The sequence below is a fragment of the Mus pahari genome, chromosome 19, assembly GCF_900095145.1.
Source record: "Mus pahari chromosome 19, PAHARI_EIJ_v1.1, whole genome shotgun sequence".
Lineage (NCBI taxonomy): Eukaryota > Metazoa > Chordata > Mammalia > Rodentia > Muridae > Mus > Mus pahari.
In genome coordinates, this window is record NC_034608.1 from 28,868,209 (window position 1) to 28,888,403 (window position 20,195).

The following is a 20,195-nucleotide window of genomic DNA, read 5'->3' on the forward strand; positions in this document are numbered from 1 at the left end:
TCCTGCCTCAGCCTCCTGAGGGTTTTATACCACCAGCCCTATGGAAAGACCGAGTTGGTTTCTGTTCCTTAATTCCTTTGTGCTTGTCAAGTTCCTCTGCCCCTTAAGCATCTGCTCATCCGGTTCACTATTGGCCCAACCACAGTCCCTGCTTTGGCAGTCCTACTCTGTGCACCTGGGGTCAACACCATCTCTGCACTGGCAGCCCCATTGGTGCTGCTGGGGTCACTATGGTCACCACCCTCCCTGCCCTGCATCCCCCAACTTGGGAGGGCCTTCTTTCCCCACCATCAGCACTCACAGTGAACAAGAACATTCTTTGCAGACGGCCAGGATAGCCACAGAGCTCCTTTCAGGAGTCTGTCCTGTTGCTTCCCATGGCAGATAGAACACAGCTGTTTCTCTGCGGTTGGCATCAAGGCTGATAAGCCAGGCAGTCTCAGCTACAGAGAAACCACGAGTGGGCTTCATTGCCTGTCACTCAGAGGGCAATGGCTGCCCTTCCTCCTGCATTGGGGACTTTCCCAGGGCTCTTCTCTGTGCTCCAGCAGTTTCCTTCTGCTCTCTTCAGATCAGAACCTTCTGGAATCCCACTCAAATATCATTTCATCCTTGTGTCTCCTCTTAATCTCCAAACTGCATCACAGTGGGCTCTCTCCCTTGTAAAAACATGCATCACTGGGTGAGGGGCGGGGTTCTCCTTGTGCTGTGGTTGATGTGTGGCTCCTATAACAGACTCTGGACTTGATGGAGACAGAACCAGGCAGTTGTATTCATATAAGGCCTGGTCAGTGATGCTGATGTTGAAGGCCAGGGTCTTCCTATCTACCACCCCATCACCACCACATACACAGTCCTTAAAGTGGACAGTCTTCACTATAACCTATAACTCTATTCAGAGTCTTTCTCTATCTGGATAATCAGAAATAACATCGATGCTAAGGGTCATGTCAGTTGTGGACGTGCCACTGAGGTAGCTGACATCATATGTAAAAGACTGGCATGTAATCTAAACATAGTTCCAGACGATTAATGCCTTTGGACTTCTATCGACTGTTGGGCATGTGAACTTTTTACTATAGATCTCCAAAGAGATTGGGACATTGGAGAGACATATTGGAATGTACTTTATTTGACCTTTCAGCCAGAGAATGAAGTTGCTGGGGCTATCCTTGAACTCCTGATTTTCTGTCCTCCCTCTCACCCATGCTGGGATTCAGGCATGTGCCACTATGACTGCCTTTGTACAGCAGTTTGGCACTTTAATTCAAGCCTGTTGGATCGAATGAGATTTGGAGTTTGTGTTTCCTATGTCTTTGTCTTTTTTTTTTTTTCCAACCCTGACTCTCAGGAGATTACTGTTTTATAAGTGTCAGTCAGCTCAGCCGGGCGTGGCAACGCACGCCTTTAATCCCAGCACTTGGGAGGCAGAGGCAGGCAGATTTCTGAGTTCGAGGCCAGCCTGGTCTACAGAGTTCCAGGACAGCCAGGGCTACACAGAGAAACCCTGTCTCAAAAAGACAAAGAATAAAAACATAAAAAATAAAAAAAAGTGTCAGCTCATGGTCAAAAGGAGCTAAAATGAGCACTACGTTCACGAGATAGAAAGAACTGCTTAGGAGTTGCCTCCACATTCTAATACCTGTGCTTGGTCTTTGCCCTCTCCTGGCAGTTCCCATCACCACACCCCCTACCCTGCAACCCACCTGACCCATGGGACCCCTGCAGCTGTGTCCTTCTGACTTCTCGGGCTGTGTACTGATAAGGAGAGCTAGTGTTTGATATCTCCCCAGTTCATCCCTTTTTTTGTGATGTGAGGAATCGAATCCAGAGCCTCACAGGTGCTAAGGAGGAGCTTCCCTAACTAAGCGCTATCCTTTATCTCATTTCCCCCCTGCTGAGACAGGGGCAGGCTAAGTCCCCCAGGCCAGCCACGAACATGGACTCTTTCCCACCTCAGCCTACCAAGGTGCTTGGATGGCAGGCTCTGTCGAGGTCACTGGTGTGAACACCTGGCCAGCACACTCGGCTTCTGCTTGTCTTGGGAATCCCATGATCCCCCCTTTGCAAGATACAGTCAGTTACAACCTGCAGCTCTGCCCCACACTGCGAGCCCTACTCCAACTGTAGCATCTCCCATTTCCTTTAGGAAAGGGCTGGGTTTCCCTTGATTTCCTGTCTGCTCTCTGTGCAGTAGACAGTTATGCCTGCTAGAGTGTGCTGCACTGGGTCACTTTCTGCATAAAGGAATGTGTGGTCATTCAGAGGAAAGACTGTTTCTGGTCCTTTGTGTTTTGTTTTTGACCATCTGTACCACACCTGTCCTGCTGGTCACCTTGAACTAAGATGGCCATGCCAGTGAGTACACACCACCCCCTCTGCTCCCCTAAAATCTGCACACCAATGGCCTCACTCATAAGAAATTTCCCATGGTGCTTTTTCAGTTTTGAGATTGCTTTCCGTGTTCTGTCTTGTATGGTTTCCACCGTAGACCCATCACCCTCTCAGGTACTATCAGTTCTCCTTATTTAGACACTGATGTCCGTCTCCCTACAGTACACACAAACGCATACACATACATGAACACATATGCTCACCATGCATGCACAGTAGCAGGTTCTGAGCATGTGTGAGAATGCCTCTTAGATCAAACATACCTTTTTTAGCACAAGAGAGAGAGGTCAATATGGATTTATCTGTGGCAAACAGCTGAGTCTGAAACAGGCTATTAATATTTCAGATGCTGCAGCTGACCTGGTTGTTTGACAGAATTCCTATTTCCTTTTCTGCATCTCATCTGTTCTGTGATGTGCTCTGCCCATAGCCACTGGGCCCTGCTCGAGTCCTCCCTGTGTAAGCCATTCCCTGGATGGGGAATTCCCATGTATCTTCCCCCGAGTGTGAAGCACTCATTTGGATATTAGGTGGTTAGGGAATGTCCACGTGTCTGCTGCAATGGGAAGGAGAAGGCTTCCAGGTGATAAGGCATGAGCTTGCCAGGAGAATGCGCAGATGAGAACATTGCATGTCTGGAATAAAGGTTGCCAGCAGTACCAGAGAAAACAGAACACACATCACAGACCTCGGTGGCCGGCAGAAAAGCCACTCACCAGTATTTTCTACTTAGAAGCTAACGGGACAAGGAAATGGCCTACAAAGTCAATGCAGAAAGCCCTGGTGTGTCTGGCTAGCCCAGGGAGTTCTAATGGTAGTGGTAGACAAGCCAGAGCAAAGAAATCCTGACAGCTCCAGGGTCCCTCATGACCCGTCTCTCCACCTGCTGCCTCTGTAACCTCCGCTCAGGTGAAGCAGGTCAGGTGGCAGGACTCCCTTAAGGAGCACTTCAGCGGGAGCACTTTGGTGGGAGGAGGTCAGGCAGGGTGCAGCACTCTGTTCCAGCCTCTCTCTCTCTCTAAAGGCTCTCCTATGACGGGCTGCCTGAGGTGTGCTTTACGATGCCCGCTCACTACTTGAACGGTGCTTCTGGAAGAGAGCATGTGGAGGCTGTTGAGAGAACAACTCATTAGAACAATGAGCCATGGGGATTCCGTTTCCACAGCTGAGAAAACCCTGGTCAGAGTGCTCTCTGCAACTCTTATGGTTTATACAGTGTCTCCTTTGATGACTTTACTCTAGTATTGAATCATGTTTTTGTAATTATATTTTTTCTTATTCCAGCATACATATTTGGGGAGAATCTCACTTCCCACTAATAATTACCCCAATATAAAATTTTTCTCCTCATTGTGGGTTATGTATTTAGGGTGTCCACTGTAGATCTGCATAGCAGAATGCTCGCTCTCCTTAAGATTAGCCTCACAGCCCCTGAAAACGCTTACTCTTTATTTTCTAGCATGAGCATCTAGGCTCTCTTATCTGTTCCTGTGTGCAGTGAGACATTCGGTTGGATTTCTCCCACCATCACAGCAGGTCACTCACTTCCTGTAGGTTTAAACCACTATTCTGTGTTCAGCTTGGAGGACAAGCATCTACTGTTTCTTGAAAACGCTTTCCGAATGAATCTTTGGCCAGATCAGTAATTACTTGAATTTTTCATCAGCTCACTTCAATAGGCAAGAATCTCCCCCTTGTCACTGTGAGCCCAGGTTTCCTCCTTAAAGCTGTTTGTTTTAGAGACTTAATGGTAGATTGATTTATCATGGAAGCATAGAATTGCCATCTCTTCCTGATTGCTTTGTCAATTCCTAATTATGAAATGTTCCCTTTGCCCCCCCCCCCCCGCATTGTTGCCCAAGCTGCATCCCTATGGGTTGTATAACACGCAGCTTTTTGCCTGCTTTTATATATATATATATATATATATATATATATATATATATATATATATATCTTTATTCTTTTACTTTCAAGTTCCCTTCCTCTTTATAGTTTGTGGCATTTTTTTTCTCTAAAGTAGGACACATCTAATGTTTTCACCCAGTTCATGGTCTTTGTCTTTTAGCAGTATTATTTGGAATTCTAATATTTGCTGTAATTACAGACATATGTGGACTTAAATCTACATTTATAATCTCTCTTCCATTTATCCCTATGCCTTTATATCTCATTGCTTCAACTTTGTTAGTTGAAATGTTTTATTTTGAGCTTTACAAATCCTTTACATCCTTTTATTCCCATATAATGACATAAAATTAATTAGTCTATTTTCTTCTTGCTATGGATTTGTTTGTTTTACTTCTATATCACTTACCCAGACTGATTATCATAAAATCCCTCTGCAGTAAATTCTTAGAATCTAACCAATTTCATTGCTTTTGTTCATGTAATTTGAACATGAATTTTGTATTTCTTAAGAATGCTTGAGTCAGCTTAAAAATATTACAATATGATATACAATTTTGTGATTGATACAATATACTTTTATTGATTCACCATGTTTTCCATAATGGTTTCTAAGTTTCATAATTTTAGATGATTCTATTTATGTGGTTCATGAACTATTTGCATCTTTTTGACAGACCTTTATCGGAGACATCTTTTTGCTTGTTAACCCATTCAAAGAACTCCCAATTTACTCCAGTATGGTGAGTATAATGCTCCAAATATCACATTGAAGTGACATTCATGGGACATGCTCATCTGTATTTTGTGACATACAAACTAAAAGAACAACAATTAAAGCAAAATTTCTCTGAATCATTCTCCCTTGAGTTAGCATGATGATTATGTTAATGTGTTCTGAGGCAACTTTAGGAATCAAACTTTTTTTTACCAAAGGTACCTTTTACATTTAAATATGTAACTCTCCTCTGATGGTGCTTACAAAACAGAATAAATTAAGTAATACAATATATTCCCATGCACCCCTGACTAGTTTGGTATCATTTTGTTTAGAGTTCATGGATGAATATTGACTGGCATTTAGTCTATAGATGGATATTGACTGGTATTTAGATCATGAATGGATATTGATTGGAGTTTAGTTATGGATGAATATTGATGAGTATTTAGTTCATAGATAGAAATTGACTGATACTTAGTTCACAGATGTGTATTGACTGGTGTTTAGTTCATGAATGGATATTCACTGGTGTTAAGTTCACAGATGGATATTCACTGGTGTTTAGATCATGGATGGATATTGACTGGTGTTTAGTTCATGGATGAATATTGATGGGTGTTTAGTTAGTAGATAGAAATTAACTGGTATTTAGTTCACAGATGAATATTGAGTCGTGTTTAGTTCATGGATGGATATTGATGGGTATTTAGCTCATAGATAGAAAATGACTGGTATTTAGTTCATGGATGCATATTGACTGGTGTTTAGATCATGGATGGATATTGATGGGTGGTAAGGAAAAGATTGGCACTATGTCTGCTTTTGTCGTTGAGGCATATTTCTACAGTGTCTTTTCTAGCCCTATATTTGCAGCATAGGCATTGTGCCTGGTAAAGGTGTACTGATAATCAACTCATTTCTAAACCTCAGTGCCACCTTTGGAACTATCACAGAGACTTGGGAGCCAGCATGAATGGTGTCATAGTGATGCAGTTAGTACAGGAGCTCTGTCCTGTGATGCAGTTAGTACGGGAGCTCTGTCCTGTGATGCAGTTAGTACAGGAGCTCTGTCCTTCTGTGCTACCCTGTGAGGCACTTGCTATTCCGTCATCACTTGGAAGTGATCGAATTCCCTAGATTTTACTTGGTTCCTATTAGTAAAAAGAAAACAAAAATTTTCCAGAAACCAGGGCACTACAAATACTAGCAGTGAGTACCAGCAACCATAGGTGACCAGGTCACTGAAATTAATTACACTTCTGTACCTCTGAGAAGTCTGTAAATAAACTCTTATGATGCTCACAAGGATGATTTTCGGATGTTGATGCCAAACATCAGGGAACTTGTAATGTGAAATGCCACAGTTTAAGCTTATTTCATAGATATCTACCAGACTGGAAACTTGTGAAGTACTGTTCTTTAAGCCATTGGAATAGCTTAAGGATTATGGACCAAAAGTTGAGGATAAAATCTAAGCCTCTATGTTGTCACTAAGCCTCCAGGAATCGGGCTGAGGGGAGGGTGACTGTGCAGGCTCTCTCTAGACTCACCACCACCAACCCCTGCCCTGGCTTACTGTAGACCCAGCAACATGTTTCAGTTTCAGGAGTTCCTCTTCATGTGAGGGACAGAAGCAGATGGGTCTTCCATCTTTGGTCTGCTGTCCACAGGTGTCCCAGATGTACCTGAGCCCCACAGGCCAGCGCAGCCCTTCCCTGCCACCCCACCTCTTCTCCTGCGCAGAGAGAGCCTTTCACAGACTGTTCCAGGAGCGAAGGCCACAGAACATCATCCTCAGGTGAGCCAGCCTGTCACCTTGGGCAGATCCTAGGACTCTGGCATGGTCCCTTTCTGCACTCAATATGTTTGCAGTCTATGTTCCCAATAAGCAAATTTGTCCTGTTAGAAGGGACAGGCAGAATTCTTTGAGAAGTTCCTCAGTGTAGCAGAGTCCATGGCAACCAACAGCCTTTTATGCACTTCACATTGAAGATTTAAAACAGCAACACAGGGACTCTGCTTTCAAATCTAAGAAAGAAACTTGGAGAAAGAAAAGCTTGCTACACTCTGGGACCTAAGCTGCTGCTCCACACGTGGTCCCCACAGGCTCCCAAGTCAATAAGGGGCCTGAGCTGCTGCTCCACACGTGATCCCCACAGGCTCCCACATCACAGCTTTTCTTAGTCACAAAGTCGGCTTTCTTCAGCCTGCCTTTCCTATTCACCTCTGCTCCCATTTCACTCTGTATGACTGCAGACGTGGTGGTTTGGTTGTTTTGTTTTTTTTTTTTTCCTTGAAAATGTAAGGAAAAAATTCAAACTACAGAAAAACAGTTGATTTGTGAATAAAATTCTTCAAATTAAGATGTGAGGGAAGGGCAGCAAGAGGGCCTCAGGTGGGACCACACTTAGGTAGAGAATTCTGAAGGGCTAAAAATCAGACTTGTGTCTGCTGCCCACAGGTGTCCCCGACGTACCTGAGCCCCACAGGCCAGGAGGGCCTCTCTAGAGATCTTCAGCCTTTCCAGTGTGGGCAAAACACCAGTGTTGGTTTTGTTCATCTCTCTCTCTCACGGTGTGTCCTTGCTCAAACATATTCTAAAACACTTTCTTAACAGAATCAACATTGCTTCAGGAAATTATCAAGGTGGGAGACAGAGAGGTGGCTCTGGGGGCTTTGCTGATGGGGTGCTCACAGGGCCCTGTAAGAGTCCTGTAGATAGACCTGGCTAGATTTGGTTCACCCCAAATTCTACATTCATTTGCTCATGGTAACTTTCTCCCCTAAACTCCTCACTAATGTCCCATTAGGGCAGATTTTTAAGCCTAATAATGCCATCTATTTTTGGAGGGGGGAAACTTCATTTCTTCTTTAAGTTAAACAAGTCTCCCAAGTCCTCATGAACAAGACAAACCAAGTCTGAGTGTGACATGAAACAATTAGGGGTGACTTAGTCACGCCAGCCCTGCTTTTAAAGCCTTGCACCATGGCGTGGTCTCCATGTGAAACTGATGATAAGGGAGAAGATTTCAGCCTCTTTTACCTCCCCCTTCAAGGCCCCAGAAGCTCAGCTGAAGTTATATACACTCACTGACTGTTTCTCGTGTGCCACGAAAGTAGTGTAGCCAGAGAGTGACCAGTACTAGAGTCATCAGAGGCTGAATATACCCTCAGGGTTCAGGAAACTCTGAAGAAAAGGAGGCAGAAAGAGTGTAAGAGTCAGAGGGGATGAAGAACTCAAAGAAAATAAAGCCATCTAAATGAACACGATCAATGCTCAGAAGAACTCACAGAGATGGAGGCAGCTTGCCCAGGGCCTGCACGGGTCTGCGTCGGGTCTACTGTCTATGCATGATGGCTTCCAGTTTAGTGTTTTTATGAGAGTTCTGAGTGTGCAAATGAGTGGGTCTCTGATTCTCGTGCCTTCTCTTGTGATCTTTTCCTTCTGTTGGTTTGTCTTGTCCAATTCCAATGTGTTAGGTTTTTTAAAATCTTTTCTTATTTGTTTTATTATTACCCTTTAGAAGTCTTTTCTTTCCCTAATGGGAGACAGAAAGGGAGTGGATCTGAATGACACTGAAGGTGGAGAGGACCTGGGAAGGGAAACTGTAATCAGGATCTAGCATGTGAGGAAAAAAAAAATGTATTGTTAGTAAAAGGGGGGCAAGTTGAATATCTCCAGAATAGATACTTTATAAATTAGCACCAGATAAGACACTATGTTGAGTTTGCTTTACAAACTTCATTTTAATGCCACACTTTAAAGTTAGTAACTTGTTTTTGTCCCAGTAGTTTCTATGAATCAGGTCGATGGAGTTGAGAGGAGGAGATCATTCATCAAGTTGAGAGTTCAATTATTAACACTTCAACGTTTTACTCGAAAGCGCACTTTAATTAATTAATTAGAACATGGCTCACCCTTCAGCCATAGGAAGACAGGTGCCAGGCAGTCCTCTGGAGCTCTGACATCCAACACCCACTGTCAAGACAGGACACCTGATGACTTGGTGTTCAGGAGAAACCTATCCAATTGACAGTAGAGCTGCCCCATCAATCCCCTGACAGCATCTTGCCTCCCACCATCCGTGAGTCTGAGAATCATCTCTGTTTCTTTTTCTCCCTTTTCTAATCCAGTGAATTTGTGTTTTTCCCCATTTTCTCTCAGTGGTGAACGAGGGTCAGGGAAGACCCAGGCCAGCAAGCAGATCATGAAGCACCTGACCAGCAGGGCCAGCTCCAGCTGTGCCATGTTTGACTCCAGACTCAAGCATGTAAGTGAATATGGGAGTGTGTAGATTGGGTCAAGGGCAACGTCACTTGCAAATACAGGGATACATCACCATGGTCAAAGATTGTAGATAAAAAGAAAAGACTTCTGTGTGTTTGCACAGAATGCCTCGGGCTGATACTTCTGCTGGGATTGCCTGAAAAGCAAGACTGGGGCAATCCTGAGGGCAAGCAGTAAACCTGCAATGCTTTTAAAAGAAGTGGCCACAGCAAACATGGATGATTTTAATCTACAACTAGTCATTAAGCTTGCACTGTCTTCAGCAACACATCAGTTCACTCCACAGCTCGAATGTAGCAGTTGGAGTCAACTTGGGAAGACTGGCAAGCCTCTATTCAAATATGCTAACATACCAGCGTCTGATACTCCCAAATGAAAACATGAATAAATCAACATGGTTATAAGATAAATGCCAGTTAACTAATGGAAATAGCAGAATCTATTGACTTAATTGAAACGACAGGGAACAATAGTCTCCCCCCTAAATCACTAGCTAAGATAATCATCTATTAAAATGATCATTGGCGAGAGAACAGGCTCTGTAATTTCTCAAATGCAGCCTGATCACTTTATGTAAGTTGGCTTAGATATTTAGTTTAAGTGACTACTTTCCAATTCCTGTTGAGTTTGTTGGGTGTAACTCTCCCAAGTCTGCTAGCACTGGGGATCAAAAATCCCCGGCTCCATGTAGATTTCAAGTGAAATGCCTTGTATGTTTTCTTCATTCTTCATGACATATTTAAATCCCATCTTAACCGTAGGATTCCCTACGTTAGATATCATCCACACAAACATCATTGTCTAAGCCCATGAAGCCCAGTGTAGGTTCAGCAAAGCATACTGAGGAATCAACAGGGATTTATGCAAGAGTCAAGTGAATTTGTGAAGTGATTGTAAATCTGTGTAACAGTACAGGACATCTGTAAAATTCAGTGGGCTTGAGATATGGAGGCTACTAGAGTCTTCATGAGATAAAGATATGGCTAGCAGAATTGAATCAGTAGATAGAGCATCCTTCCTGCACAGGGCTATTTAGCAGTGAGGTTGAGATTGAGAGACAGCTTAATTGAAAGGAAGCTCTCAGGTGAAGACAGGTGAGCTGTCCTGAGGCTGATCTTGAACCCTCAGTGGAGGGCCTTTTACAGGTAGACACACAGAGAGCTGCACCTGCGCCTGGGATGTGCCAAGCGAACCTCACTAGGGGAAGGCTGGTGGCATCTTAAGTAGACTGTTGTGTGAGAGAAGCAGTGGAGCTCTTGTTCAGGGAGCAAAGATTATACACATGAAAGGAAGCTAGAGAGATAAAAAGCAAGAGCGATTGGGGCAGAGGGCATCTCCAGTGACTGTATGTCACACAGAAGGTGATGAAGGTAAGATTAACGGGGGTGTCTGAGAGGTCCCTGGCCTCTCTGTCCACATTCCCGGGGCATGGTGCTCACGGGAACCGTGAAGAAGGAATGAAGACAATGACATAGCTGGGTCTGAAAGATGGCGTGGGACCTGAGCAAGGTCCAGTCTTGCAGGGCATCCCCATCCTGTGAGAGGCCTCTCGGTGTGTTTGCTGTGCTCTGTGTCCTCAGGGGCAGGTGGAGTCCTGTGCTCAGACGGGTTGCTCTCCTCCCCTAGGTCTACGACCAGCTAAGCCACCAACACTACTTCGTCTCTAATCCCTTTATCTGAATCTCGATGATCAGAAGTGGGGCCTTTCCCTGTCATTGGACTTATTGAAGCAGAAAACCACGTTTTTGTTTTTGTTTTTTTAAAGAAATTGCCTGGGATTTCTTGTCCATCCCATTCCAAATGAGTTTCAGGCTCACTCAATTCTGTTCCAATGATTTCAGTAAGCCTTTACTGAGAAGTCCCTTTGCGGGGGAGGGGGGAGATGACAGGCTAAGTTTGATTAATTGGCATGTGGATATTCATTAAGGAGTCCCTGGACCTTTATTTCTAGGAAATAGCAATATAATTAGCTACTTTCACAACACATAGGCACTTTAACTATTAAAACTCATACCACAGACTATAAGTGGGGAAAAATCAGTTCAATAAAATTTTAATCAGTAAACATTGAGGTCACAAATGGGTATTTTTCTATATATTTTTATTTAAATTTTTATGGCTATGTGCTCTTCTTATAATCTTGTTTCAGAGTCAAGGGAGAGACAGTGGAATATACCAATTTCAGCTTTTCTCGGCATTTCTCCTAATACAGTTATTTAGTGCCACCTATTGGCTGACTAGCTAATAAAGAAGAAAATAGCTGGAGGTTTCAAGCTTGGAACTGCCATCTGGAAGAACTCAGCAGTGTGCACTGAAAAGATCTTTGGAGTTTACAGTTCTTAAGTGGCTTATATTAGCATCCCTTGTCTTTATTGCTAGTCCAAGACAAATTGGATGAAGTTAGTGTGAAGCTAGGACTAAGTGTGTGACTCTGCAGCCAGACTGCCTTGGTTCAAAACCCAGCTAGGACTTTCCAAGTCTATGATCCTGACAGTTGGTGATTCTGCTTCCTCGATGAGAAAGTGGAGACTCTGATATTCAAGGTTGAAAACCGTCGCACATACACACGTATTTACACATGCACCTCATGGTAGGATGCGAGTAGGCGCATAGTAAGCACAGTAGATGTGTGTCTACAGTCAGTCACTAATGGAGAGTTGTTATTGGTCATGCATGTGTCTGCTCTATGTCAGTCAAGTGCTTTACATGCAAGACACAGCAAGCACCCAAAAGTGTTAGAGTACAGCAGAATGGGGTTGGGAGTCAAAGGAGTTTGCTCTACCTTTAGAGTTTGCCGTTTGCTAACCTGAGATGGGGAGGCAGCTGTGCAAAGCATGTGCATGTAAATCATGTAATTACTGCCCCAAATTTCCTGTCTGGGCACACACCACCCATTATCCATGATATTCTTTCTTATAAAATAATAAACCACCACTTTATTGTCAAATACAATAGAGAAATGCCTCAAATCCAAAATATCCTATTTTACAGCTTTTAAAAATAATTATTTTGTAGTATGTTCATGCAGTGAGAAGAAATTACATTGTTAATTTTCACATATGCCTAGCTACCTAGTCAGTGTAATTAAGAAAACATAAATCATATTGATCACAAATGAACTGGCAATTGTGTCTTGCCTGCTACCAATTTGCTTTGGGTTATATTAATTTTCAGGCCCAAATCATAGATTTTTGTAAAGATTTAATGCCTCTTCAGAAACCTAAGCTTCCATACCAGATGGTTAAACATATTTCATTATGTTTAGCATTTTTGATTAGTGATTGGGATCAAAGTGTTGCTTTATAATAGTCAATCACACAGAATGCTTCTCAAATTAATAAGTGCCCAAATACAACAAATGCCAAAAATTCCTCAAGAAATAGACTCAATACATTTGCTTAAAATGAATAATGATTATCTCAAAAATAATGTCATAAATTAAAGGGCGTAGGATGAGGACCCATTGAATCAGGAGAGTGGCCTTTTGCCATCGGCGGCTTACTCGGAAGCTGGGTTTAATGCATCTGTAGAGTCTTCAGGGAGAAAGGACTTGCCGGGTTTACATACATTTGGAGACTTGTCCAGTCATGATCCTTGCTAGGGTCACAGTCAGTTGGTGGATGAGAAGTGGATTTTAATTCATGCTCAGTATTTGGAGAAACTTGTTAAGAGAATATGTCAGATCCTGGGTCCAACAGAGGGGCTTTACACTAGAGTTTTAGAACCAGGGGATCTCATCCTTTGAGACAAAGTACAGGGCAGTGAGGGGTCATGACAGTGACTTAATTAGTTGTTTAGTTCTGTTTCTGCAAGAGAGGGTGGGTTGCAATGGGCCACAGTGAAGCCAGAAAAGAGGTTAGCAGGCCTGAGTGTTGAGGCACGCACAAGTGTGCCCAGAGATTAGGAAGGACTCAGGTTTCTGTCATTTCCAATTCTTCTTAAAAAACAAACAAACAAACAAACAAACAAAAAACATGAAGGAGCTGGGCCTGGGGCCCAATCGGTAAGAGTGTAGAAAGGGCCTGAGGTCAGACTCCAGCACCCAGTCATCCGTGAGCTTATAAATCTTGTACTGTGTGGGTAGAGACAGAGTCAGTTTAGCTACAGATTCAGGGAAAGACCCTGCTGTAAGGGAAGAACGTGGAGAATGACAAATTAGGATACCCAATGTCATCCCCACACATGTGCACATATACCATCAGCCCCTCCCCCTGCAGTGGTGTGTGCATGCATGTGTGTGTGTGTGTGTGTGTGTGTGTGTGTGTGTGTGTGTGTGTGGTATGTCTGTGTCTTCTGTGTCTGTGTGTGTGTGCGTGTGTGTGTGTGTGTGTGTGTGTGTGTGTGTAGAACACTGGCCTCCATTTACATGCAGGGAGGTAAAGTATGTGACACCATATTACTAGTGGCTACAGTCTTGTGTGCACTTGTAGTTTCCATCTGAGGAGAGGACAACCTTAAAACTTCAGCATGCGTTATGTGGAGAGCACAGAGCCTTCGACCGAGCAGAATATTCCCAACGTCCTTGCTATGGCTCTCTCTTTTTATTTACTTTAAGGAGCTGTCTAATCAAATTCTCTCTCGTACTGCAGGTCATATGCATCGTGGAGGCCTTCGGACATGCCAAGACCACACTCAACAATGTATCCAGTTGCCTCATACAGTTCTGGGAACTGCAGTTCTGCCAGAGGAGAAAACATGTAACCGGAGGTGAGTTTGCATGTAGCCAGCAGAGGGCCCCTGCTCCTAGAGAGACTGAGGCCATGAGGGCCTGTGAAGCTTAAGTTTACCATGTAGACAACCCTAAGTCAGCACACAGCAGAGAGGAGCCAGCTACAGGCCATAAGTGGTGGCGAGTGGAAGAGAATTCACTCGCCACCACTTATGGATTTATAAACCTCTTATCCGTATCCTAGAACTGTCTTATAATGACGTTGACCAGGTGTGCCCAGAGGAGCCCCAGGCTGCCTTCTGCATCCTGAGGCGTCAGGTTTCAAGTTCAGACTTTACTGGGAATCAAAAACATTCTCAAGTGCAAGGTGAGCCTTCCCGGGAGGACTGCTGTATAAATCACACAACACAGAGGAAGGACTTTATCAAAAAAAACAAAACAGACAACAAACACCTGACAGGAATAGTCCTTCTCCCACAAAAAGGCAAACCCTCAGACAAATCAAAGCCATGTGCAGTTCCTTCACACAGCACCCAGTGAGTCTGTTTAAATCAAATCTGAATTTTTTTTTTTTAAAAGATTGAATTACAACCAATCAAAGCATTAAAGTAACCAGCAAACTAAACTGAGACAGAATCGGCTTCTTAGTTGCTTTAAATATTAGCTGCGTTTTTTTTTTTTTTTTTTTCTGGAAACTCATTTACAATTCAAGATTTTACTGACCAGTAGTAGTAGGTTCTGGGCATGGTCTAAGATTCCTAGGTGAGAAATTCCCAGAGACCAGGCGGGAAAGGTTGTCAGGTTGTGGTGACTCTGTCCTTTGCCACACGACTGTGGTCAGGTTGAACAGGCAATCTGTCAGCAGCTTTGCGTCCCAGGTCACTCACTGGCCACCTGCTTGGAAGGACATTCTGTGGGGAGCCTCATGCTCGCTGATGTTTGAGAGCATAGCTCCTACTGAGCCTGATGCAGCCTCTCCCCCACCCCATGCTGATGCTGAGAGCCCGGGTGTCACAAACTTCCTCCACACACTGCCAAGGAGAGACCCTGCATCTGGGGCTCCGTTAGAGTGACTCCTTCTCTATCCGTATCCTTTTCTCCACAGGAACTTACTCACTGCCCCTAAAGGTACCCAACACTGTTCTTCCTGTATTTCTTTCCTTTCTCCTGAGGAGACGGCAGGAGTCCTCACAGCGGGAATGTTAGGAGAGAACATTGTCATAGACACATGAGAGACACTGAGGAGTGTGAGTGAGGACGCTGCTCTGTGGCTGAAAGGAGGCTGAGTTTGAGTCCTCAGAATCCAAGGAAAGCCAGGGGCAGCAAACCGGGTCGTCTGCAAACCCAGCGGTCCTATAGAGAGACGGGAGGTGGAGACCGAGTTCTCCTTCCTCCATAAGCTCATGAGTCAGCTAGTTTACTGTATACAGCAACAAGCTATGAAGAGGCCATGTCTGCGACTAGGTGGGCAGTGAGGAATGATATGAAGACTGCCCCTCTTATTTCCACGTGTACAACGTGGCTTACACTTACAAGGACACACACACACACACACACTGTGCTGGAAAAGTGCAGTGAAACTTCTGGAGCCCCTTCTGGTGATCAATCACACTCTATTATCAAGTAGTTCCCATGGTCCTGCCCACTTATACCCCCTAGTACTTAATGAGTCCATGTGACTGGGAAGTGGCATCCTTGTGTGTCTTCTACCTCTGATTCCTCAAGGAAAAGAATTTGGCTGGAGTGCAGTGGAATCTAGGCTCTGGATGTGACTTGGTTGCCTCTTCCCTTGGGAAAACCACTTTGCAGATATCATGGAAGGCATTCTCCATACTCATTCACTTCCATATTTTTTTCTCATTCTAACCAAGACCCCTCTGACCTCATCATTTGCATCTGTAGTTGTGAAAGCTTCCTGCTGTATTCTTTAAAAAAAATCTAGACAAATGCTTTAGTGATTGTTTTTTGTTTTTCTAGGATTTTAAAATTAGGCAAATAAAGCTAGTTGGAAAGAACGCAGAAAGTCAGGGCTGTTTTGGGGTTGTGTTCTCAGAGGAGCATGAAGACTTGTCCTGGTCCTATGAAGCCCAAGGGCTCTGAAGGCTCAGCCTCAGAGCTCCCCTCTGCTCTTTGTAAAAGGAAACTGATCATCGTATACTCTGGAACGATTCATCATGAAACTCAAGTTTGAGTGCATCCTCTTTGAAAAATAGGCAGGGTAATGCTGATACTGGGCAGACGAGACTCAAATAAAGACTGTGACAGACTTATCCATTTTACCGTATGGACAGGGCTTGGGAACAAAAGTATGCTGTGCAGTGTAAAGATACAGTCCATGCCAATCAGTTAATCACAGGAACATCCATCATAGAGGCTCAGGGTGCTGGGAGCTTCCTCTCCATGACAGTGATATGCTCAGATATGTTGAGGGAGTGGAGACCAGAGCCTTAAAAGCAGTTGTATGCAGTCAGAACACTAAGGCACGCAGACAGACAGACGGACAGGCAGGCAGACAGACACTCACCCCAGAAAGAGAATCCACAGAAGACTTAAGTAACAATTTCACCAATGTCCAGCTTGTGGAGTCGGTGATTTTTTTTTTTCCTGGAGTCACTAACAGGAGGATGGGTAAGTGGCTACTTAGGAGGAGCAGAGAGGACGCAAGAGTAGCTGAGTCACCTGACAGCTGTGTCACTCACCCTAACATGAGTGATCACTCCAACACTGCAACCCTGCATGCCAGCACCCCTTGCAGCAACGCCGTTGGCCCCAGAACCTCCTCTCTGGGCCTCTAGTCAGTCTCACCTCCAAAAGTGGCTCACCACTTCTTTAGCGCTGGGGAGGGGCCCTTGGCATCTTAACTTTCAGCATTATCAGACAAGACACATTTGTATATGTCCTGGGTCCCATGGCCCACCCTCCCTTCTGGACAGAAGGTATCCATCCTGAAGAAACGGCCATATGAGCAGGCAGCCTGTAGCCCGCAGGCATGGACTGACTTACCTTCTGAAGTCTCAAAATCTCAGCACTGGCAGGCCTGTTCTCTTGTCATCTCCCAGGCAGAGCCTTACTGGCCTAGCACCCTTCCGAGCCCACCACACACTTCTATGTTTGGCATATACACTAGCACCGCCTCCACTGGCACATGCCTTTGCTGTGTCTTCTTAGAAGGGTGGTGCATATACCACATTAGCACCCACCCTCCTCCAGTCTGGCCTCAGTGAAACATGAATGCTCTGTATAGATACTGTTTCTAAGTAAGGCCCATGCAAAGGTTCTGAGGTGAGGGCTTTGAGCATCCCTTGTGAATTCAGCCTACCACAGGGTATGAACGTTGTTTCAGTTGAAGAACAAATACTTCCGCAGCAAGGATAAATAACCTCGATATTCCTGACTCTGTACTACAATGTTCTGCTTCTGAACCAAGGCTCTCACTAGGGAAAGGGATGGAGTGGGGAGAGGACTTCTAAAGTGTCTGCCTCACAAGAGTGAGGACTTGCATCTGAATCCCCAGAGCTTAGGCAAAAGCAGGTGTGCTGGCACATGACTGTAACCCTAGCTTTGGGTTGGCAGAGACAGGCAGCCCAGCAGACTCATTGCCCAGTCAGTCCAACTCAGTCAGTGAGCTCCTGTGAGAAATAGTGTCACAAACACTAAGATGGAAATAACAGAGGAGGACACCTAATGACAACTGCTGGCTTTCACATGGATATTAGAGAGTGCACCAGGATGTACACACACACACACACACACACACACACACACACACACACACACTATACATACCACACACACATAGGTGCACATACATATACCACATACAATACACACTACTCACATACCACACATACACGCTATACACACCACATACACACACACCACATACCACACACACACAGACCACACACACACTATTCATATTCACCACACACATACCATTCACATACACCACACGCACACATATATACACACACCATTCACATATACCATACACACACATACACACAAGCTACACACATCACACACACCACACAAACCACACACACACACACACACACACACACACTACACACACACACACTACACACACCATTCACATATACCATACACACACACACACACACACACACACAAAAAAATTCACATATACTACAACACACACAGGTTCACATACACATACCACACACATGTACACACACATACCATTTATATATACTACACACACAGGTTCACACACACACTCATGTATACACACACACACACCATTTACATACACCACATACACAGGTGCACACACACATATCACAAGCACACTATATACACATGTGCGTGAGCTCACACATACACACACGTGCGTGCACGCGCACTCACATGCACACATTTTATAAAAAGGAAAGATGCATTAATTTAAACTACCAAGAGAGCTCATTCACTCAAGCTGAGCTGCTATGAAAGCAGCTGAATTGTAAATGTTCATTACAATAGCTAATGAAATTGCAGTGAGACTATTATACTCAAACCAGGTCAAGTAAATGAATATGGCACGATGCGTTTGCTCTTTATGGTAGACTATATTTGCTTAAGTTATCAGCATGTACAAAGCAGTGATTACCATTGTATTGGTCACGGAGAATTACCATAATAATGTTAAGGCTGATAGATGCTTTCTCTAAAGGTGTTATTAGTGATTTTTAAATAATTTAACACCAATTATTTTTGCCAGAATGTAATCACAAATTGCAACATAAAAAAGCACCGGGCTTAGTTTTATGAACCAGCAGTTATAAACTGATTTTTTTAATTTGCATAAATTTTATTAACAAATAACTTATGGGTCTGGCTCCCACCTCCAAGTTTTCCCCAGCTAATTACCCATTTAACAAAGCTGTCATTCGTGGTTCCCCAGTGTAGAAACCATCATGCTCCAGGATTGAGGGACTTCACCTCACAGGTAAGTGACTAGGGAGCCCGTGTGTAAACACAAGGAGAGGTTTGCCAAAGAAGGTTCCCCTGAGTCAGAAAGCATCCTGCATTTGCCCACTGCCTTCACCTTGACGTTCCCCTCTCTTGTCCAAGAAAGCAGAGGTTTATAGACCGCCATACAAGTACACCTGTGAGATGAAGGAATGCCCGTCCCCAGTGCCCGAGTTACAGCTCTTCTTTTAAGTGGTGAACAAAATTATGTGATTTTCAGTCACCAGAGAGCACATGCAAATTTTTCCTTTCATTGAAAATCTATTTCCCCCATCACATAACATATCCTGCTTACAGTCCCCCTCCCTCTACTCCTCCCAGTTCCTTTCCACTTCCCCCCACATCCAGATCCACTCACTTTCTATCTCTTGTTAGGAAAAAAAAAAGGCTTCTAAGAAACATAATACGATCCAATGGATATAACATAATAATATAATACGTAAAGCAGGAATAACACATCGGAATCGGGAAAGACAAAGAAACAAGCACGAATGTCAGTGCCCCTTGTTCTCATGCTTCGGAGTCCCATACACACTACACTGGAAGCTGTACATACACCCTGGTGCAGACCTGGGAATGCCCTGTGCACGCTGCCTCCTCTTCTGCAGAGGGGAAGGATGTGAGGGGAGGGACACTGATCTATGAGCAGAGCCCAATGCCATTAGCAGTCATTTTTGCTATGACCTTTTTCCTAGGTCCCCGAGCTATTAAGTATCATGTGCTTGGCCACCCAAGCAGTGTTGAGTATGGGATCCGTCTCATGGAGTAGGCCTTAGGTTAAATCAGATATTGGTTGGTTCCTTTCACAAGCTTTGTGCTACCATTGCCCTGCAAGTAGTACACCATTGTAAATCAAAGAGTTTGTGGCTGGGTCGGTGTCACACTTCTCCATGGATAGCATACAGTGTGCCTTCCTGTTCCAAAGACACTGGAAAGAGAGTGAAGGCTCTGTGTAGGCACCAGCCCCTCCTCCCTATGCACAGTGAGTAATGAGGGTGCTGTTTTCAGCTGCGGCACCTTTCCCTTCCTTGGCATCAGGTGGAGAGAAAACTATAGTTGTCTTGGCAACAACCTGGATGGTTTGGAATTCCCTTTGGGAAAGAGGTCTTGCAAAAGCTATATCTTATATCTTGTACCAAACAAGCTTATTAAGAATCGCAGCCTCTGGACTAATATCCGCTTATCAGTGAATGCATATCATGTGAGTTCCTTTGTGACTGGGTTACCTCACTCAGGATGAT

General features: G+C 44.2%; 1 protein-coding gene across 2 annotated transcripts in view; it reads left to right on the forward strand.

Moving 5' to 3' along the window:
* Myo16 (myosin XVI) overlaps window positions 1–20,195 on the forward strand; it is a 490,479-nt gene that overhangs the window by 240,349 nt on the left and 229,935 nt on the right. For both annotated transcript variants that reach the window (XM_021218659.1, XM_029531821.1), the window contains exons 12-15: window positions 4,980–5,045; window positions 6,694–6,821; window positions 9,189–9,294; window positions 13,901–14,018. In XM_021218659.1, coding sequence (XP_021074318.1) covers window positions 4,980–5,045; window positions 6,694–6,821; window positions 9,189–9,294; window positions 13,901–14,018 — 418 coding nt within the window. The remainder of the gene's footprint in view (window positions 1–4,979; window positions 5,046–6,693; window positions 6,822–9,188; window positions 9,295–13,900; window positions 14,019–20,195) is intronic.